General features: G+C 43.3%; 1 protein-coding gene across 2 annotated transcripts; it reads right to left on the reverse strand.

Annotated features, from left to right (window-relative positions):
- Positions 1-781: 781 nt before the first annotated feature.
- Positions 782-21,745, reverse strand: LOC110289129 (sulfotransferase 1C2). Of its 2 annotated transcripts, none has more exons than XM_085832780.1 (8): positions 21,365-21,745; positions 14,235-14,412; positions 13,773-13,898; positions 12,317-12,414; positions 5,684-5,810; positions 4,663-4,757; positions 4,348-4,528; positions 782-2,308 (listed from the first exon to the last, which is right to left on the reverse strand). In XM_085832780.1, exons 2-8 carry the CDS (start codon positions 14,383-14,385, stop codon positions 2,196-2,198), a joined length of 891 nt encoding a protein of 296 aa, XP_085688906.1. In that variant the 5' UTR covers positions 14,386-14,412; positions 21,365-21,745; the 3' UTR covers positions 782-2,195. The 2 variants fall into 2 exon arrangements, with proteins under 2 accessions (XP_085688906.1, XP_085688905.1); XM_085832779.1 differs by lacking the exon at positions 21,365-21,745 and adding an exon at positions 21,142-21,358 and having other exon boundaries at positions 783-2,308.
- Positions 21,746-22,801: the final 1,056 nt, after the last annotated feature.

A 22,801-nucleotide genomic window follows, 5' to 3' on the forward strand; every position in this document is an offset into this window, starting at 1 on the left:
TAATGATAAGGATTCACATATAAGTGGATATTAACCATAAAATACTGGATACCAATGCTACACTCCAGAGACCCCCCAAAGAAGCTAAACAAAATGGAAGGCACAACCAAGGAAGGTTGAATCTCAGAAGGGGGAATAAAATAATCATAAGAGGGAACTCAATGGGAAAGAAGAAGGGGGGAACATATAGGAGATCAGGTAGGTATAGAGGATCAGGAGATAAGGAATGAAAATTGGTCGTGGGGTGGCAGAGGGGTGCACTTCTAGGATGTGCAAGAGAATTGGGATGAGATGGGGTGGCCCCAGAGAGTCTATGAGGGTGACTGTCGCTGAGACTCCTAACAGTGGGGAGATGCCTCCTGTGACCACCAATGGTAGTAAGGCAGGACTTTCAGTAGAGGGATAAGGACAGCAAAGCACCCACAAAAATTTCAACCCAAAATATATCTTGCCTGTAAGATATGCAGGGAAAAAATTGAGGCAGAGACAGAGAGAATGGCCAAACAGTGACCAGCCCAGATTGAGACCCATCCTATAGGCAAGAACCAATCTGTGACACTATTAATGAGACTCTGTTATACTTGTAGACATTAGTCTAGCATAACTGTACTCTAAAAGGCTCTACCCAGCATCCAATTGAAAGAGATGCAGAGACCCACATCCCAACATTAGATTTAGATCGAAGAGTCTTGTAAAACAATTGCTGGAAAGATTGTAAAAAAAAAAGACATAGAAGCAAACAAAAATTTGCAATCCAATTAGGATATAAACGTGTTTTAGATGATAGAAGTTGTCAATTACCTATGCACATACAGTTAATTCTCAGCAGTAACCAAACAATTGTCTATAAGTACAACAAAATTAAGGATGTTTTCCAGCATTTTATAGCTTTATTTTGAAAGATTTATTTTAGCTCTTAGTTTTGGAATTTACATTCTGTGGGGAGATGCACAGACTATCATGATAGGAGTAAATGGCAGATCAAAACTGCCCACCTCGTTTTATTGAATTTTTCATGTCTAACAAACAAGGGGAAGGAAAAGCAAGGGCCTGGGGCACTCAATCCCTTCCAGGTCATGTTCTAGTTTCCTAGTTTCCACCCACTAACTTCTACTACACCTTCTAATGCTCTTGCTGGCAGTAACACATTCTGTGTCCATGTCCTCATCACATGGCCTTTGTAGGCTTAAGGAATAGAAAGAAAATGGCATTCTAGCTCATTCTGTATACTCTGGATTCCTCCTCACAACACAGGCTCCTCCTACTGCTCTCAGCTTAGCAATGCTGCTGTTTGCAACTAAAGTGAAAGGGTTCAAGGTGGGGATTTGTGACCTAAAACATGCTTGCCTTTCTGTCTTCTGTGCCATCATTCACTCATGCAACATGCTGTGTGCTCCACACTGCCCAGGTATTGGGAGTGAGAGGATGCCTAAGACATGGAACTAGTGGGAAGTAGAGGTAACTATGCTGGCAAGCAAATACAGATGGACTCAGCTAAAGTGGGCAAAAGAACAAGCTTCTCCTTAGAAGAGATGACAGGAGATCTCAACTCAATGGGCTCCAAACCGAGCACCAAGCCTCCATTCTCCCTTTGTCTGGGTACAATTTGTGCTTCCAAAGGCCACCCTCATGCCTTCCTTCTGTTTCTTTTATAACCCAGAACTAGGCTTTCCTTTACTAACAATTTTATTTCTGACATCTCCTTGGAGTCCTTCCCTCACTTTCCTCCTACCAGGTAGAACCTGTTCCCATGAACATATTGTAACAAGTTGTCCCCAAACTAATTCTTTCCATTGTAACCAGGAAAAATAGATTAAGCAGAAAAGTTATTAGGATTTCATGTACTTTCATTTAGACGATCTCTATTATTTGTGTGCTTGCCCTTCAGGTAGTTATTTCAGAGATAGAATCCAGGCTATACCTTCTAGAAGAATGCCAACATAAAATTTATACTATTCAAAGTTGTTTGATTGATTGGTTGATTGGTTAGCTGACTAAACTGTCTTACTGATTTATACTGAATAGTGGACAAAGTATACATTGGACATGATCTGCTCTTATGAGTTGTAATGTGATGTTAGTAATCACAGAGTCAGAGACACAATCCTTGGCCTTTACAGTTTGCTTTCAGGGCTTCCTTTGGCTGGATTGAGGCTTGCAGACAGACTGCTGTTCTTGGTGTCTTCACATCTTGATCAGAGTTCCATGCAGAAGTTCAGAGAGGTTCTGCCCATCTTTTGCTTATAGATTTCATCAAACCTCTCATTCTGGGCCACAGTAAAGTGCTTTTTCCAATCACCCACAGTTCCTAAAAGACAAAGCCCAGACAGGAGCATCAGTCTCTGATTGACAGTCTTTGTGTCCCTTACTAGAGTGTGGAGTGGCCACACTGGAGCTATCCTGACGGGAGCTCAATTCCTTATCACCTTACCTCTCCTGTCTTAGAAGAGGCCCTAGTTGTTTTTGTGAAGGGACACAAGCTTCTAAATCAAGTCATCAATTAATTTAGTGTGAACAACAATCCTGGCTCTATTGTGGTACATACATATACTGGATAGTCAAAGTCATAAAAATGAATGAATAATTGACATATAGCCATACCAGGAGATCTTAAGATGTTATACTGGCCAGAGATTTGGGACATAAGAAAACATATACTGTGATATTCCCAGTATATGCCATCTGAGAAAAAGCCAAACATACCTAGAGTGAGAAAATGAGAACCTTTTTCTCTGTAGGAAGAGATATTGCCCATGGTAAAGGAATTCTTTGCTTCTTTGATTAAGGGTGTTGATCACATAGCTTTATTTGTTTATAAAATTTATGGAACTGATAAGTTTATTTCTATGAATTGTTTCTGTAGATTATATCATTTGAATGAGACTGTATTTTTCAACAAGAACTGATTAAAATAATTTTAGATAGAGAGATACTGAATGGAACATCTGTGAATGTTTCTTGCCCTAGAGAGATGGCTCATATCCAAGTAAGCAAAAGTGTATAATGTAACCACAGTTTGTGGTATATTGAACAGATTTCTGTCATGATATCTGTACTGGCTAGTTTTGTGTCAACTTGACACAGCTGGAGTTATCACAGAGAAAGGAGCTTCAGTTGAGGAAATGCCTCCATGAGATCCAACTGTAAGGCATTTTCTCAATTAGTGATCAAGGGGGAAAGGCCCCTTGTGGGTGGTGCCATCTCTGGGCTGGTAGTCTTGGGTTCTATAAGAGAGCAGGCTGAGCAAGCCAGGAGAGGCAAGCCAATAAAGAACATCCCTCCATGGCCTCTGCATCAGCTCCTGCTTCCTGACCTGCTTGAGTTCCAGTCCTGGCTTCCTTTGGTGATGAACAGCAGCATGGAAGTGTAAGCTGAATAAACCCTTTCCTCCCCAACTTGCTTCTTGGTCATGATGTTTGTGCAGGAATAGAAACCCTGACTAAGACAGTATCTGTATTTGTGTTTTTATGGGCCAAAGCAAGCAAGCAAAGAGTAAAACACAAGTGTATGCAGAGAATGCTGGACATGGATAGGCTGGGAAAATGGCTACTTGTCAAATCCTCACCAGAGATTAAGAGAGAAAAGTGGTAGAAGTGTTTGATTCATTTCAGGGTCTGGGTTAGTTGGAATACTTCAAGGGCAATGAAATGAATTAACTCATGTGCTGAAGAGCAAAGAGAAGATATTCTGGAGGACTGTGTAAACCCCAGCCCTGGTAGCACTGCTGTGGAAAAGAATATGTATGCTAATGAGGCAGAGAGAGGGGCTTCATTCCGTGTTTAGCTTCTTGCACAATGGGGTTTAGTAAGGATCTATGTGGAAAAGTATTGATTTAATAATTATTTAATGTAATAATTTTAAAATATAACATTTTCCACTTAAAACTGGACCATCTGGACCAATAAGAATTATTTCAAAATCTAGGAAGCATTAAGAGGCTGGGTCTCAGTAACACATGTTGAAAGTCATGAAATTGTCATGAGTCATTGTTCATAGTCAAACTATGCACAGATGCTGAAACAGATGCAGCAGCTATGGAATAGTAAAAAGGCACAGAGGTGGAAGACAGAAAGTATGCATGTGGATACCAGCTATACTAACAACACTTAGAGCTTTATATTAGAGTGGTACCTTCCTGGTCTCAAGATCTCAGCTCTGATCAGCCTAACCTCAGGCAGAGTTCCCATCTAGGTGGGCACCAAGGATAGCTCTGGTCTTAGTTATCTGTAAGACTTGCTTTGTAGATTCTCGTGTACACTAAGAACAACTCTCTAGCCTTCTTAGAATCATAATGTGTGAGTTTTAGGGGGACTGTCTCAGAGTTAGGGATAAAGAAGCCGTACAAACCTTTTCTCATGAAAGGGGAAATGGACTGGTCCAGGATAGATTTGGGTACCGTAGAACGATTTGTCATAGGATTCTCTTTCATTTTCTCAAATGATGTCTCCTGGACTATTTTATCCACCACATCCTCATCCAAATTCTTGCCCATAAACTGCATCACCTTCTGGATTTCATGCTTTGGGTCCTGTGAGTGAGGATAACGTTGAGTTGGACTCGAAGAGAGATTTTACACTATCACATTTTTCCAGACATCACTGTCAGAACCTCATTCCTAAAGCAGCTTCCCTGTTCCTGACCCAGAAGCAGACATTTACTTACCCTCTTCATATCTTCATAGAAGAGGAAGAGAATCTGATATTTGTCTCGAATTTCCCACCATCCTTTCACATGGTCAAACCAGGATCCCCAGCTTACTGTAACAGACAAGCACAGTTTTCATTTCAGAGCAGAGACTGCCCCACCTGGGGATCCATCCCATAAACAACCACCAAGCCAAGACACTATTGTGAATGCCAACAAGAGCTTGCTGACAGGAGCCTGATAAAGCTGTGACCTGAGAGGCTTGTCAGTGCCTGACACATACAGAAGTGGATGTTCACAGCCATCCATTGGACCAAGCACAGGATCCTCAATTAAGGCGCTAGAGAAAGTACCCAAGGAGCTGAAGGGATTTGCAGCCACATAGGAGGAAAAACAATATGAACTAACCAGTACCTCCAGAGCTCCCTGAGACTAAACCACCACTCAAAGAAAATACATGGTGGGACTTATGGCTCAAGATACATATGTATGTAACAGAGGATGGCCTAGTCTGTCATCAATGGGAGGAGAAGCCCTTGATCCTGTGAAGGTTCTATGCCTCAGTATAGGGGAATGCCAGGACCAGGAAGAAGGAGTGGGTGGGTTGGGGAGCAGGAGGAGGAGGAAGGGGATAGGGGATTTTCAGAGGGGAAACTAGGAAAGGTGATAACATTTGAAATGTAAATACAGAAAATATCTAATAAAAAAGATATGTGTGTGTGTGTGTGTGTGTGTGTGTGTGTGTGTGTGTGTGTGTATGGTTTTGTTTTCTTTCATGTCAGTCTGGGTGTTTTCCCTTAATATGATAATTAAAGTGGCATTGTGTTGATTATGCACAATCACTTGCATGCCATTACAACAGGGACACATACAAGCTGAGGGAAGTCTATAGGCCAGGAATCCCCCAAATAGAGCATTTTGACATAAGCACAGGACACTCTGGAGAATCAACTGTCACAGGAAGCTCTCTCAGCTCAGCCTCTTTGGAGCAGAACACAGAAGAAGGGAAGGGGGGAACAAAGCATTTTTATTTATTTACCTTTTCCATTGATGAAGGTTTCAAAATACTCATCCCAGGTGCCTGGCTCTGGGAGCACCTGGCTCATCCTGTAGAAATGGTAGTAGGAAACCATGCAGTCTTTAGCATTTCGAGCTACATAAAGGAACTTTGGAGAACAAGAGAGGTGGGTTAAAGGGTCACAAAAATGAGAAGTTCTGAGTTTTTGTTCTGGCTGAGTCCTCTTGGGGGATGCTCAGCTCTCCTGCCCTGGCAGCAAGAATCAGCCTAGAGCATTGTTGCCAATTAAGCTACATCTAGCCCAGCCCTAACTCATTAACAGTTATCTCAATTCTTGGTTTCTCCTTTATTATCAGGGGCTGTTATCAGAGGTTCCTCTAGAAACTCTGACTTGTTACCTAACTAAGAATTCAATGAGCCTTCCAACAACCTCTGCATGGTTTCTGGGAAAGCAATAGCTCCACCTGGTGTTTCGATGTGGAGCAGCACTTGCTTTGACTATAAACCTTCTTCCATAATGATCACTGTAGAATCTGTGTGTTTTCACACAGAATAAACAAATGCCAGGTGCCTTTGAATAAGGGCCCTGCTGGGAGACTTTGTCACCTTGACACCTAGCCAATGGTTTCTCCAAGTAAACATGCTGCTGTGCTCCAATGGAAAGAATTTTCTAAAGTGTTGTCTTAATTTTTTTTTCACTTGAATTCTTGAACTTTGTACCTTGGGTTGTCTATCACCTCAGTATTGCCTGACATTTTATGAATGTCTTCTTTCCTTTTCATGTATGTGAATTTCAGCCACATCACATGAGCCGTCCTCACATTCGCCATTATAAGATGGCACTGACACCTGTGTTCTAAGTAGTAAACAAACCATCTGCACATGCGCTGGGGTAGTTTCCCACCCCATGTGCTCTGCCTTTCCCGTGATGACAACTCTGGCTGATGGGCTGCAGCCAATCAGGGAGTGACACGTCCGAGGCGGAGGACAGTCCTCCATAAAAGGGAGGGGGCTCCGCCATCTCTCTCTCTCTCTCTGGCTCTCTTCTCCACTGGCTCCTGATGGGGTAAGCAATAAAGCTTGTGCCGCAGAAGATTCCGGTTGCCCTGAGTGTGTTCTTACCAGGGGGAACAAAAGCGGCGGGCAACAAATGGTGCTGAAACCCGCGAGCTACTACATCACGGGGAAGGAGCGGTTAATGAAGTGTTCCCGGAAAACAGACTGTTGAGAAGGATCCGGTGTGGATTCAGAACTCTTCAGCTGGGGAACTGTGGTAATGAAGTGTTCCCACAAAACAGACTGTTGAGAAGGATCCGGTGTGGGTTCAGAACTCTTCAGCTGGGGAACGGATGCGCGTTCGTTACAGCTTTACAAGGTATGTCTGGTCTTGAACTTTCTCTAGTGTTAAAAGCCCTTTTATTTCTTTTCACATGTCAACAAGTGGTTAAGGCAGGGTGGAGAATTCTGGACAAAATTCAAGACAGTCTATCAGAAGTAAAGCGGGGAGAGAGAGCAGGAGCAAAGAGGAAACATGGCGCGCCAAATAAGTATACAGGCCTTTCCACGGGTCTTGAACCCAAGGAAAAGTTAATGTCAGGGAAGAATACCTGGGGAGAGATTAGAAGGAAAGAGGAGAAAAAACAAAGGAAAAAAGAAAAGTTAATGTCAGGGAAAAATACCTGGGGAGAGATTAGAAGGAAAGAGGAGAAAAGAGATGAGTTTAAAGAGCCAGTTCTTAGTAGCTGTAAATCAGATGAAAAAATTAGCCCTTCTGAGAAAACAGACTTGGAGGAGGGAGCAGCTCGTTATGAGAGAGAAATGCGAGCTTATAGGTCAAGAAAAAAGCCAAAAGCAGCTGGCAAAGGCCAGCTTGCTGCTTGGCCTCAAGGTCATAGTGCACCTCCGCCCTATGCGAGCCCCCTCCCTGCGTAGTGCGTCAGCCCTGTGCAGAGAGGCAGTGCGCGGACTCATTCATTTCAAGAGAGGCACAAAGGAAGATACAACAGGCATTTTCAGTCTTTGAAGGAGCCGAGGGTGGGCATGTCCACGCTCCAGTAGAGTATTTACAGGTTGAAGAGCTTGCTAAGTTGGTTCGTAAATATGGAGCTAATGCTAATTTCACCTTGGTGCAGTTAGGCAGGCTTGCTGGCGAGGCATTAACTCCTGCCGTTTGGCAAATGATTGCAAAAGCCGCTCTCCCCAGTGCGGGCAAATATATGGAATGGAGAGCTCTATGGCAAGAGGCTGCACAAACGCAGGCCCGAGCAAATGCTGCCGCTTTGACTCCAGAGCAGAGAGATTGGACCTTTGACCTGTTAACGGGTCAGGGAGCTTATACCGCTGATCAAACAAATTATCACTGGGGAGCTTATGCCCAAATTTCCTCCACGGCTATTAAGGCCTGGAAGGCGCTCTCCCGAACAGGTGAAGCCACTGGACAATTAACAAAGATACAGCGGCTGAACGTCATTGTTCAGAGCCAGATAGGCCCAAAGAGATGGTTAAATGGAAAGATGTTTTAAATAACAAATGGAAAGGCCCGGATCCTATTTTGATAAGATCCAGGGGAGCTGTTTGTGTTTTTCCACAGAATGAAGACAACCCATTTTGGATACCAGAAAGACTCACCCGAAAAATCCAGACTGACCAAGGGAATACTGATGTCCCTCGTCTTGGTGATGTCCAGTGCGATAACAACAAAGGGAGAGCAGCGTTGGGAGATACAGAATTGGACGGCTAAATTTGAACAGACCCTTTGAAAATTGAGACTTGCCCCACGCACTTGGACCTGTCCCTGACCTAAGGACTATCTTTTCAACATTTTCCTTCTTTAAAGAATGGGTGGGGGTGGAATTATTTGGAGCTGTTCTTTGCTGTGGATTAGTGTTGCTTCTCTGATTGGTCTGTAAGCTTAAGGCCCAAATTAGGAGAGACATGGTGGTTATTTCCCAGGCGCTTGCAGCACTAGAACATGGTGCTTCCCCTGATATATGGTTATCTATGCTTAAGCAATAGGTCGCTGGCCACTCAGCTCTTGCACCCCACGAGGCTAGTCTCATTGCACGGGATAGAGTGAGTGTGCTTCAGCAGCCCGAGAGAGTTGCACGGCTAAGCACTGCAGTAGAAGGGCTCTGTGGCATTTATGAGCCTATTCTAGGGAGACATGTCATCTTTCAAGAAGGTTGAGTGTCCAAGTGTCCTTCCCCCAGGAAAAACGACACGGGAGCAGACCAAGACCCCTTCGGGTGATGAGCCTGGGAGGAGGTTTTGTGTAAAGCCCCTATTTTACACACTGGGGATTTGACCTCTATCTCCACTCTCATTATTATGGGTGGCCTATTGCTCTTAAATAAAAGAAAAGGGGGAGATGTAAGGAGCCGTCCTCACATTCGCCATTATAAGATGGCACTGACACCTGTGTTCTAAGTAGTAAACAAACCATCTGCACATGCGCTGGGGTAGTTTCCCACCCCATGTGCTCTGCCTTTCCCGTGATGACAACTCTGGCTGATGGGCTGCAGCCAATCAGGGAGTGACACGTCCGAGGCGGAGGACAGTCCTCCATAAAAGGGAGGGGGCTCCGCCATCTCTCTCTCTCTCTCTGGCTCTCTTCTCCACTGGCTCCTGATGGGGTAAGCAATAAAGCTTGTGCCGCAGAAGATTCCGGTTGCCCTGAGTGTGTTCTTACCAGGGGGAACAAAAGCGGCGGGCAACATTTCCTCAGCCCTCATTCACTCCCTTTCCAAGTTCATACATTTCTCTTTTCAGATGCACATAGGCTGGGGGTTAGGATAGTTCTGCTTTTTAAATTTTCAGTGTTTCATATATAAATTTCTAAACATGTACATATAATGTATATATAATAAATACATGTATGTGTGTGAAATTATAAAACACCATTTCTTTACTTGATGATTTGACTTAAAATCACATCTTATTTCTTCATTTCTTCATATCATTTTTTATACAATTATTTATTTTTATCCAGCATTAACATTTTCTTATTTTTCCTTATAACAGGTTTGTCAGAAGTTTTGCGGAGCTAACTCTGGCTGTACTTTAGCAGACAACTTTATGAAGGTCTCTTCCCTTATGTATGTTGTAATGTATGATGGTTATCACAGTGGTAATCTGGGGGTCTAAGCTGAGATGACTTCTGATACGATTCATATGCATTTCTCTTAGATATACTCATGTTTCTGGCACTGGAGTCATCTTATGCTGACTACTATGAGCTGGAAGTGTCCTGGACAGGGAAAGAAGAGGGAATTAATCTTTACACCGTTGACAGATGACATAAGATGAACCAGAAGCTGCCCATGGTCTCATGTACCACCGACAATGTACACTATATTGGTAAATTGTATTCTGTTGTTTGAATTCCCTGAGAAGCCGTCTCTGGCAGTGGGGTTACACCACACACACTTCAACACCAAGCATTTTTTTCTACGTTTTCTCTAAGATTCCTTATCTGGGAAGGGACTAGTCCACTAACTCTTTGACTAGGAGGGAAAAGGACAGCAAAATAGCCCAAATTAACTCCTTATGTTACTGAGAACATCTGGGAGGTGAACTATTTCCTACAGGTGGTACTTTGTTTAGCCCATTGGGAAAGAGATGCTAGAAGATCTGCTCTCAGACATAGAGAGAAAGCTCAGTGTGAAACTCCAGCTGATGCATAAACTTCCCCAGTTTCTGGAAAATGTTGTGAACACAGGGTTTGCTGATGTTGGCACTTTTGATGGGTAAGCTGGCTGGCTATCCTAATAGAGATTCATCAGTAGTTTTTGCTAGATGTTTGTGAGTTCTACCTTTGTAATATTATCTTCCTGCTGTGATTTGTTTCTTGACCAGGAAGCATCACCCAGGGGCACGCTATTTTGTGCTTGGCACTCTCTCTGCTGGGACTACCAGCTGACAGACACAAGAGAGCTTGCCCAGTCAGTTTCTGCTTCATGATATGAGGACCTGATTTGTTGTTAATCTGTCTGTCTATCTCTCTCCATCCTTCCATCTGCCTGATGCTTGCTATGTATTCTTTTTCTTTGGCTTGCTATATATACTTTAAAAACTCATTCAAATCTGAAAATATAGCCATTGAAGATTATTCTCTACCACAGAGCTCAGCTCCTCCACCTATGCATACAAGGAGGATGCTGACCCATGGTTCCTCTGCTCTCTCTGCTTGTTCTCTTCACTCCTTGTGCTTGGGCTCTATTCCAGTCCCCCTGCAAACAGTAAAGCTGTTTGCTGACTTTCCCAGGACATCAAATACCATTGCATAGCTCCAGGCTAATTCTGCTTTTCTTAATTATTTTCCATTTTATTTCCTGTAACTAAGTAATTTTCTCAACTTTTTTGATCTCAGTTGGACAACATCAAGAGGTGTTTCTCAGTAGTTTCCCGATAGCTGGTCTCAGTAATGCCAGGAATAGAATTGTCATTCCTTACCCAGCTGTACTGACAGTAGACAAGTCACTTGATCATGGGAGTCACAGCTTTACTCCTGCTATCTCGAAATACTTTAGTCCTTTTTAAGTAATCCTTAATTTTAAATTATGTGATAATTTTAAGTATATTGATGTTTTTGCCTGCTTGTATGAACATGCCAAATGTGCATTCAGTATCTACAAAAAACAGCAGAGGGCATCACATCCCTTAGAACTGAAGTTTCAGATAGTTGTGAGCCTCCACGTGGGTGCTAGCATCTGAGCCTGTGTCCTCTAGAAGAACAGTCAATGCTCTTAACCACTGAATCATTTCTTCAGTCCTTTTTTTGTCTTTCTTTCTCTATTTCCAACGTAGAAAAAGAATACCCTTTTAAAAGCTATTGAAAGTCGGGTGTGGTGGTGCACGCCTTTAATCCCAACACTCAGGAGGCTGAGGCAGATGGGTTTCTGAGTTCAAGACCAGCCTGGACAGCCAAGGCTACAGAGAGAAACCCTGTCTAGAAAAATGAAAAAGAAAGAAAGGAAGGAAAGGAGGGAGGGAGGGAGGGAGGGAGGGAGGGAGGGAGGAAGGAAGGAAGGAAGGAAGGAAGGAAGGAAGGAAGGAAGGAAGGAAGGAAGGAAGGAAGGAAGGAAGAAAGCAGGCTATTGATTGCCCCATCCTGGGATCTCAGCTCCATCCACTGCCGGGTTACTCTACCTTGTACACTCCTACCATGGTCCTGGATACTTAATGTGTCAGGAACATACTAGACAAGACACTAGGGTACATGACATAATCCTAGAAAAAATGAACCAAGCCTGTAGGCTGCTGAGGCTGCGGCCAAGCCTCCTGTGAGGCTACAGTAGAATTTACCCTTTGATCACCAGTCCTTTGCACTTCATCTGCTCAGTCTTGTTCTTGCTCCATTCCATAAGTCCTCCTATAGCCTTCACCCTATGGTTCCTGCTCCCCACACCCTGTCTGTGTCACTGAAGAACAGATGATCTCTAACATCTCAGTCTGGCCTCTGCCTTCACATCATATTTGAAAGCATCGAGGGAAACACCCTACTAAGTCTAGCCTGGTGTTTGACTTTACTACCAAGTATTAGGTCTCAGCAGTAGAGAATAGTTAGTGCTGAGGAAGGTAATCTCACCCAGGCTTTGGAAACCTGGTTCTCTGGGTTGCCTGCTCCATTCTCCATGTGAAATGCTGTTATCTTACCTTACAGTTGTTTGTCCAGAAAGATGATGGCAGCAGCTGAGTGGGAAGATGGGTCCTTAATATTCTTGGAGCTGGCATCTCATTGGCTTTGTCCACACCTGTTACAGAATTCAGGCACAGGACATGAGAACATCCACTCCAGGTGCTGCTTTCTCAGAATACCTATCATGGATATGTGGATTCACTTATTTTCGCTCTTTTGTGGGGAGAAGCTTTAGAAGAATTTTAGAAGTATTGCTTTTGTGTTTGAGGCTTACATAGCTGAAGTGCTGGATGCAAGCTTTGAGTGAATTTACTTCATCACTTTGCAAAAGATAAGTTAGAGGGTTAAAGAAGTGTGTGTGTTATTAAGAAAATCCAAATAGCACTGCTTCTCAGTCCATGATCCTTGAAGTAGCACTTTTCTTTGGAAAGAGAATAGCAAGTCCCCACCAAGAACTTATGTATGAATTTCTAAATGCACGGACATGAAGAAAGGATTTCCTGACATGAAGACATCCCCTTGCCTGCATTACAAGTTTCTTAGTATATCTGATCAAGAGCTTTCTGTCTTGAAACATTTGAATGAATTTATCAAAGCCTGACAGTGGCTGTTCCAAGAGTGTCATAGTCAACACTAGAAGGGTTCTGCTTTCTCACAGCAGCATTTGCAAGGGTTCAAAGTTTCTGTTAACATCACTCCATGATGTGATGACTTAAAATCGGTCCCTGGTCCTGATTTCTGTCTTCTGGTTGTCCTTGTGAACTTTCCTCCATGTATGAAAAGAAAAATCATCAGGTTAACTTTATGTGAAAAACATTCAACTGAGCAAGTAATTGCCTCCACTTGTGTGTGTGTGTTTATGTGTGTTTATGTGTATCTGTGTGTGCATGTGTGTTCGTGTGTGTATGTGTGTGTGCCTGTGTGTTTATGTGTGTCTGTGTGTGCATGTATGTGTGTGTGTGTGTGTGTGTGTGTGTGTGTGTATGTGTTTTGAATCATCAGACACTGTCCAGAAAGTACTTGGTTATAAAAGGGTAGAGTACTGAGAGCAAAGGGGTGTGAACTGCTAATGAATAGAGTTCTATACCTTCTTCTGTTCTACAGTTACACATGACCACAGCAAAGTTATACTAATAAAACGAGGCAGAATTTTACCTCCATATGCATTTATCTTCCTTGCTGACTCACATTTGGTGGAAATAGAGAAAAGAAAAGAGATGAATCTAGGAAGAATTACTCATGCATTTAACCCAACACTCAGGAGGCAGAAGCAGGAGGATCTCTATGAGCTCAAGGCCAGCATAATATCGTGAATTCCAGTACAGCCAGAGCTATGTAAAGAGATGCTGTTCAAAATAACAATGAAGAAGGGAAGGGAGGGAGACAGAGGGATAAGAAAGAAAAAGAGAAGATGAAGAGACAAGGACAGAGATAAGACAGGAGAGGAACATATATGGAGTCGGAGTCTTTTACCTGATGGTTGGGGTGGCCGTGCCCACTCAATAAAAGGGTGTCGGTGTTGAATGATGGTTCGCCGGCACTTCTCTACATCCCCATTCTGCTCAATCATGTCCACGATTTCTTGAATCCATGTTGTCCCTGGGGAGACCGTAAAGATTAAGAGTCAGAAACCTATTATTCTTCAAGCATACTAATGAAGGGGTGTGGATGCAGATGTTGGCTTTACCTTCCACTCTAACCAGGATCCTGTTAGCTATGGAAAGAAGACTTTGGATCTCTGTGAAAGGTGGAAGAGTAGAGACAAAGCTCACTTCTTCCCAAGAAAAATGAATGGTAGAGGAGACTAAGCTTCAAAAATCCCAGGGCTAACACATTTGAGGTGGCACCCATCATGGAACAAATGTGGCCAGCTTTTCTTTGTAGGATTCCCATAGCTCAGAGAATGAGGCTGGGGTTATTATTTTACCAGGTTACCTGATTTAGGGTAAGTACAAATGAGGAGGTCGTCTGGCTTGGCCTCGAAGGTCTGAATCTGCCTCCAGTTGTCCACAGTTGGAGCCTGCAGTGGGATCCCTGCTACCTCTTTCAGTTTGGTTTGTCTGCTCAGTTCTGGGGTCAAGGCCATGATGTCTCAGGAAGGAAGGTCCAGTCCCTGTGAGAAAAATTTCAGAATGGATTTTTTATAGTGCTGTGATAAAGTACACACAATATGAAAGTTGCTATTAACTATCATAAGTGGATGGCTCAGTGGCATTAGTAATATTCCCGCTGTTGAATGTACATCACCTTCTTCCAACTCCTGAAAACTTTTTCCTTTCCTAGATGGAAACTAGGAGCCCATTAGTGCTAAACCTCTGTTCTTTGGAGCCTGGTTACCATTATTTTCCTTTTTATCTCCTTAAACTCTAAATACTTTAGAGAAGCAAATTCTCTTTGTCCTTTTGTGAATGGTTTGTTTTACGTAGTTGAATGCTCTTAAGGATCAGCTGTATTGTGGCATGCCATCAGATTTTCTTCCCAATTAATGCTGACTTTTACTGCATGCCTGCTTGTAGTGTGGTTTGTTTATCCTTTTCCCTGTCCATGAGCACTTGGTGTGCCTCCTTTCAACTATTGTGCTATAAACACAACGCACAAATATCTAAGCTCCTACGTTCATATTTTTGGATTCATAACTCAATGCAGATGTGCGAGATAGTATACTCACATTTTTGAGAAGTTGTCATAGCACTGTTCTACAGTGGCTGTATTATTTAAGAGGACCACCAGCTGTGTATAGTCCTCTCTAATTTCACTGACATGTATCTCCCTTAACTATCTATCCCAATATATTTGTTTACTTTTCCTTCATGACTAATGGTGAATATCTCCTTATGTGCTTACAGTCTACTTTGTCTTTTTCAAAGTGCACATTTTTGCACTGTTAGCTGTACCTAGAAACTTGTAAATACACAAATAGGAGGGTAGGAGAGTAAGTGACTATTGAAGTTTCAGAAGACATCTACTACTGCTGCTCAGTGACTGTCAGTGCTATACTGAGTACCTTTATTATATTTATTATAATTTTTTTTAATTTTTACTTGACTCAAGCCACAGAACATTAGGAGAAAAAGGTCTTTGTGGAAAGTTTAACAGTAAACAATTGTTGGAAATTGAGTAAAGGAAAATAGCTCAGCCAGTCTAGTGAGTGAAAGAAAGGAAAACTGTGCCCAGGCTGGCCAGACCAGCTCTCAGAGTGACAGCTTCCCAGAGAAAGCTGAGTTCTCTAGAATGGAAACAGTGCTTTTAGAAAATGATAACCTAATTCTTCTTGAAAGTATTTCAGTTATGAGCAGCAGTTATAGTTGTAGTATGGCAGAGAGGGTAGACTTCTCATAAAACTCTGAGATGTGATATAAACAACTTCAACCGAGGCCGATAAGAGTACTGCCATCTCCACTTCCTTTCTTTTCTTTCAAGGGTGAGAGTGGGTAGGGTCTCTCTACATATCCCAAGATGACCCATAGCTCACAATGTTTCTGCTTCAGTCTCCTTGGTTCTCAAGTGACAAGTGTAAGCTACATTGCTTGGTTTGGAGCACTGACACTTCCAACATACTTTTTATGTTAGGTCCTTCCCTAAATTTTTCTTCCTTTTAAATTCACATCACAACTTTAGCATAAGTAATAATCATGCCTCTAAATATCAGAAGGCTTACAAAGCACTAAATCGGTGGCTTGATCATGACCTCAGCTAGTATCTATCTACTAATCTCATCATACTTCTTTAAAAATTGCCTCATTATAAGTTGTAGGTGTGCAATGAAATTTAGGATGCTCCTGTAATAAGTCCATATTCAGGAATTACACAGGAATTGTTATTACTTAATGAATTTTTGTCCATTTCAAATGTAAATTTTGGTATCCAATATAACAGTTCCCAAAGATATTCTCATTCTGAACTCCAGTGGAACTTTGGTGGTGGGTGTGGAAGTCCTCAAAGTTTACTGATGATGTAGTTTCCACTACCAGCTCAGAGACAAACGGAAATAGATGTCAAGGCCTTTAGAAGCTGAGGGTAAATCAGAGGTAGCAACCTCTGTCCTTCACCTGCACAACGGAACTGAAAGCTGATGTCCAGCAGATGAATTGAAGAGGGGTGCTTTCTCTGAGCCTCTAGGAGTGCAAATTGGTACCTTCATTTTACCCAGTGGCTGTAATCTGCTCAGACTTCTGACCAACAGTTAAAGTGATCAGCAGGGTATGATGGCAAGCAACATGAGGGAAGCTAGCAGAAAGTCTGTAAGTTTGAGGACAGTCTAGGCTACAGTAAGACTGTTTCAAAGCATGAAACCTGTGGGTCTGGAAATCCATGCTACCTGGAGAGCAAAAGTAAAGTTGATGTGTCCAGTTCTCAAAAATCTCATCCTGAAACCTGCAGGAGTAGGACTGTTTTCCTCTTTGCTCTGTGCCTGCATGCCCTGTGCACATAAGCCTTATGAGTCCCACCTCTGCCATCCTTGAGGTAGTAATGTAACCTAATGGCCAAATTACAGATTAAACTCCCCCCTCTTTCCCTATAAGGATATGACCAAGAGCAGATATTCTTCTGCATATAAATGAGCATTCCCTGGACATGATTAGTAATGGACCATCACTCTGAAAACCCCTATCTACTCCCCTTATTACCCCCAATAAGAGAGAGCTATTTCACTGAAAACCATCTCTGAAAAGGGCTAACCTCTGCCTCTCTGCCTCTGCCTCTGTCTCTCTCTGCCTCTGCCTCTCTCTCTGCCTCTGTCTCTCTCTGCCTCTGCCTTTCTCTGCCACTGAGCCTCTGCACCTCTGCACCTCTGCACCTCTGAGCCTCTGAGCCTCTGACCCTCTGAGCCTCTGAGCCTCTGAGCCTCTGCCCCTGCCCCTGCCCCTGCCCCTGCCCATGCCCATGCCTCCGAAATGGTGTGATTACAGACATGTACCACCACATCTTGTGTCATTTTAAACGTCTCAATTTATAAGCAACAGAAACTATTAGCATAAACTAATATTGCAAAAGCATTATTGGATATGACAGATTGAATTGTGTGTGCCTTCACATTCACATGTTGAGATCTAATCTCCATTCCTTACAATGTGATACTTTGAGACAGGGTCCTAAACATGTGCTTAAGTTGAGATGAGACTCCAATTCTATCATATTGGCTGTTTTCTTAGAAGATATTGAGACCCTCAGAGGAAAACCAGGGTATGTACAGAGGAACCAACATGTGTGGACATAGTAAAAGATGCCCCCCAACTCTGCAAGGAGAGGAAGCCTGGAGAAACCATACTGGCTGACACCTTGATCTGGGACTTTTGTGGAAATTTTTTTTTTGAAACTGAGCAGACTAGGATGATCTCTTCAAGCTCAGAAACCAGCTGTTTTATTGAACATTGGTCAATAAAGGAAATTAATTATTTGTCTTAGTGTTCCTTTGTTACTTGACCAAATCTTCCTAGCTGGATTTAAGTAGGTTTAGAGTTATAGCCTGGAGGTAAAGACTGAAAATTGTCAATTTACTGAGACCAGCTCTGTAATAGACTTTGTGTGATATACAGGTAGAGATGAGGGACTGGGTGAGGCCATCGAAGTACGTAACATAAGTAGGGTGGGGGCTGACATATAAAGGTTTGTATGCTGTAGTAAAGGTTTGTCTGGTGTGCACCATTCCCAGCTTGACAATGTTGGGGGGTAGAGGTTTCTGAATGTTTGATCTTACAGGGACACAAAAACCATAGACTCAGCTCAAATCAGATTCTCAAGTTTGCAATTGTCCCCAGAACTGTAGTTAAAGTGTAGCATGAACCTCACTTCTGCTGCCAAGCAGTAGCAGTGTTCACAGGGGAAGAACTGACTGCAGCTAACTGTGCTGCTGAGCACCACCAGTGCCTGGCAGGTTGGGTACATCCAATGCTTAGAGTGATGACACTTTGCCTCTGATAACCTCATGCAAGGTCAAAAAGCACACAGGTGGAAATACGCATGGCATCTGATGGCCCACAGCATGTAGGCTATGAGAGAGAAAAACGCTCTTCCTCTGGCTTCTGCTTATAGGTTGCCTCAGCTATGGTCACTGCTATTTTCAGAATAGGACAGATAGACACACAGACTTTCCTAGGCAGGCTCCTTTTCTTCCTGTGAGTCCAGGTCCCTGTGGTCTCCTTTTTGAAACAACCTCTAGTTCGTTCTCTCTCTCTCTCTCTCTCTCTCTCTCTCTCTCTCTCTCTCTCTCTCTCTCTCTCTCTCTCTTCCTTCCTTTTTTCCTATAGTGTAGGAAGCTTTTTTCTTTTTAACTTTATTTGTAATTCATTTTTTCTACTCCATATTCCTTTCCCTGCCTCTCCCCATCCACCCTCTGACTGTTCCACATCTCACACCTCCTCCCCACCCCACCTCATCTCCACATGGATGCCCTCACCCCCCACCCCACCTCTAAACTCCCTGGGACCTCCAGTCTCTTGAGGGTTAAGTACTTCATCTCTGAATGAACGAAGACCTGGAAGTCCTCTGGAAGTCCTCTACTGTATGTGTGTTAGGGGCCTCATATCAGCTGGTGTATGCTGTCTGTTTGGTGGTCCAGTGTTTGAAAGATCTTGGGGGGTCCAGATTAACCAAAGCCACTGGTCCTCTTATAGAATCGCCCTTCTCCTCAGCTTCTTTCAGCCTCCCCAACTCAACAACAGGGGTTGTGATAGCCAGAAGCTGGAAACAACCTAGATGTCCCACAACAGAAGAATGGATACAGAAAATGTGGTTCATTTACACAATGGAATACTACTCAGCTATTAAGAGTGAGAACATCCTGACACTTGCAGGCAAATGGATGGAACTAGAAAATATCATCCTGAGTGAGGTAACTCAGACCCAAAAGGACAGGCACGGTATGCACTCACTAATAAGTGAATATTGGCAAAGAGAGAGAGAGAGAGAGAGAGAGAGAGAGAGAGAGAGAGAGAGAGAGAGAGAGGGAGGGAGGGAGGGAGGGAGGGAGGGAGGGAGGGAGGGAGGGAGGAAGGAAGGAAGGAAGCCCATAGAGAATACACAAGATACAGTCCACAGAATTCAGAAGGCTCAACAAGCTGAAGTGCCCAAGTGAGAGTGCCTCAGTCCCACTTGGGAGAGAGAAGAAACCAATCACAAGTGGGGACGGAGGAGGTAGGGACTTGGGAGGTAATGTAGATGGGGATGGCAGGGTAGTGGGGGAGTAGAGGGGAACCTGATCTAATATTGGGTGAGAGAAAAGGACAGAAGCCCTGAGGGACAGCAGAAAGAATGGAAACAGGCAACCTCAGGAAGTAGGAGGTTGGGAGGACCCCTCAGAATGTACCAGAGACCTGGGATGTAAGAGACTCCCAGGACTCATAGGGAGGGACTTTTGATGAGGTGACCAGAAGTGGGGAGAGGGAAGTTGTGAAGCCAACCTCCAGTAGACATGTGTGGGGTTGCCATCCCACAGTCACAACTCTGACCCATAATTGTTTCTGTCTGAAAGAATTACAGGGATGGAAATGGAGAGGAGTCTGAGGAGGAGAAGTTTCAGCAACAGGCCCAAAGAGAGATCCAGCTCAAGGGGAGGTCCCAGGGCCTGACACTATTACTGAGGCTATGGAGTGCTCACAAAAAGGGATCTATCATGACTGCGCTGTGAGGGACCCAACAAGCAGCTGAAAGAGTTAACCTTTCATTTTGTTTTCTGAGACAGGTCCTCACACTGTCCTCCAGATAGGCTTTGAAATTATAGCAATCCTCCACCTTCAGCGTCAAGGGGATCTAACTTTGCACGTGAACTTTACAGAATGTATGCCATGGTTTGATGGCTACTTGCTTATATAAGTAACGTCCCTAAGCAGGAGACCTGGTCCAATCCCTTTTACAGGCCTAGCTTGAATGGTAGTCAGAAACTTTGACAAAAGGAGAGTCAGGGGTGGTAAAGAAATAGTCACAGTCAGAGAAATCTAGTTGGCTTACAAGAGTGGAGGCTTTGCGGGGAGGAAGTTTAGGGTACATAAAGAGTTGGTATCTTGGAGAGGTGTCTGCATGAATTTCTAAGTTGAACACAGCCAGTGTTAGCTTCACATGCTTTTTTTTTCCCTTAGGTTTCTTGGGACTTAGGATCTTTCTGACTTGTGTTACTCTACTTACACATTAGCACTTGTATGACTGAATACTAAGAACATGCAGAGACAACGTGTGGAGCAGAGACTGAAGGAAAGGCCATCCAGAGACTGCCCCACGTGGGGATCCATCCCATATACAGACACCAAACCCAGACATTATTGTGGGTGCCAACAAGTGTTTGCTGACAGGAGCCTTATATAGCTGTCTCCGGAGAGGCTCTACCAAAGCCTGGCAAGTATAGAATCAGATCCTTGCAGCCAACCATTGGACTGAGCACGGGGTCCCCAATGGAGAAGTTAGAGAAAGGACTGAGGAGCTGAAGGGGTCTGTAACCCATAGGAAGAGCAACAGTATGAACCAACATGACCCCCCTCCCTTAGAGCTCCCAAGGACTAAACCACCAAACAAAGAGTACGTATGGAGCAGGCCCATGGCTCCAGTCACATAGGTAGCAGAGGATGGCCTTGTCAGACATCAATGAGAGGAGAGGCCCTTGGTCCTGGGAAAGCTCGATGTCTCGTTGTAGAGGAATGCCAGGGCAGGGAGGCAGGAGTGGGTAAATAGGTGAGTGGGCACCTTCATAGAAGCAGGGTCAGGGAGGATGAGATACAGGGGTTCCGGAGGGGAAACTGGGAAAGAGGATAACATTTGAAATGTAAATAAATAAAATATCCAATAAAATAAAAATAAAAAGAACATACACCAACAAGTTAGGCCAAATATTTCAGATAAGCTGTGCTCTTACCTTCAAGCTCTAGTTGTCTGTAATTTGAAAGCTGGACTGCCCAGTGTTCAGTGAGTACAAAAGTGCATATAGAGGAAGGAGGGACATATTTCTGGCAAGCACAGAGGCTCAAATTCTACTATGCCAAAAGTACCCAACCTTTAGCAATCGACCTCGAAGGCTCTGCAGTCAGTGGGATCAGCTAGAGCCTTAATCAACAGAGTTGAGGCTACAAGAAACAAACCTTGGCATCGGCCCAATGAGGAAGTAACTTTCACGGTGTAGTGATCGCTAGTCTCTGAGCCTCCACTACTTCCAGTGCTTGCAGACTCCAGGCTGTTTAGGCAAATTCATAGAGGAAAGCATACTGCTCCTCCCATTCTAAGACCACCTGACTCTCCACTATATGCAAGCTCCTAGCTTTGGAGTAGTGTTCCCGTGTTCTTGCTGATTGGTATTCTTTCTCTCTAGTCTGATAGAGTTTAAAATAGGAAAAACAAAAAACAAAACTAGAGTGTAGCCACGCTTACGATTCAAAAAGAAAAATCCCCAAAAGCTGTCACGTTCAGTCTTTTTGCTCAAAACAGCCTGTGCCTGGATGAGTGCAGCCCCTATTAAGTTACTCAAAGCAGCCACATGAGACTGATCTACATGGCTCCTATTCACCTTTCAGGACTCGTGATGTCAAGCTGTGCCAAACTAAAAAATTATTAACCAGCAAGTTTCACTAAGTAAACTAATTCTCAACATCGCCTTGCCTATGGTGGAAAGAAGCTTAAAACATGAGTAAATTTAAAAGATATTTCAGAACATGAGTCCATTATCTTAGTCTTACTAGCTTGCTAAAAAAAAATTTTTTCTTCTACCACAAGTTTTTCTCAGTTACTTGGGACCTGTTCTGTTGGCAAGTAAATAGAATTGGATTCAGTAATGGGGAAACAAGAAAGCTGATTGCAGGGTCTCAGGCATCCAGTGAGACCTTCTTAGAGATTTCCTTTCTACATCTATAAAATGTGAGGCATGCTAACTGCCTCCAATCAGTACACTTTGATAAAACAGAAAAAGCAAAAAACAAACAAACAAACAAAAAAACCCACCAAGCACCGACTAAGTAGCTACGAATGCTGACTTTTTCCTTTCTTCCCAGAGTATATTCATCGACACATACACATGCAGAAGGAACAGAAACAGAAGTCTAGACCTAGAGCTTAAATATGTGTTTATTAATGCTCACCTCATCTCATGGTACAAACTATATTCCTTGGTGTTCTTGGCTACCTCAGATCAAACTGAGCTTATGTTAATCTCTTCTGGAAACTTCTAATCTTGATGTAGCCATGAAATTAAAGCTTAACTCGTCTTTTGATCCTGTAATTCCTACATGGCTGATATGTCTTCTTCCACCTCTTTTCTAAAGTATGTTTTCTTTGTTGACTTGCAAGTCACAACTGCCCTGTAGCAGAATTCCCTGTATCCTAGTATCTGTGTGGAGATATCCTACATGGCATGCAACTATTTTCACACTCAAAGTGTCACTCTAGACTCTTTACCCCATATAACAGTGACATTTATGAACTGAACAAGTATTTATTGAGGGTGAGTGTAAAGGAGATAAACCCACAGTTTCTACCACCCTGGCATACATATTTAGTGAGCATTGATTGCAACTTCTTGCTTCATG

This window comes from Mus caroli, unplaced genomic scaffold (genome assembly GCF_978045245.1).
Source record: "Mus caroli unplaced genomic scaffold, Mus_caroli_1 scaffold_18, whole genome shotgun sequence".
Classification (NCBI taxonomy): Eukaryota; Metazoa; Chordata; class Mammalia; order Rodentia; family Muridae; genus Mus; species Mus caroli.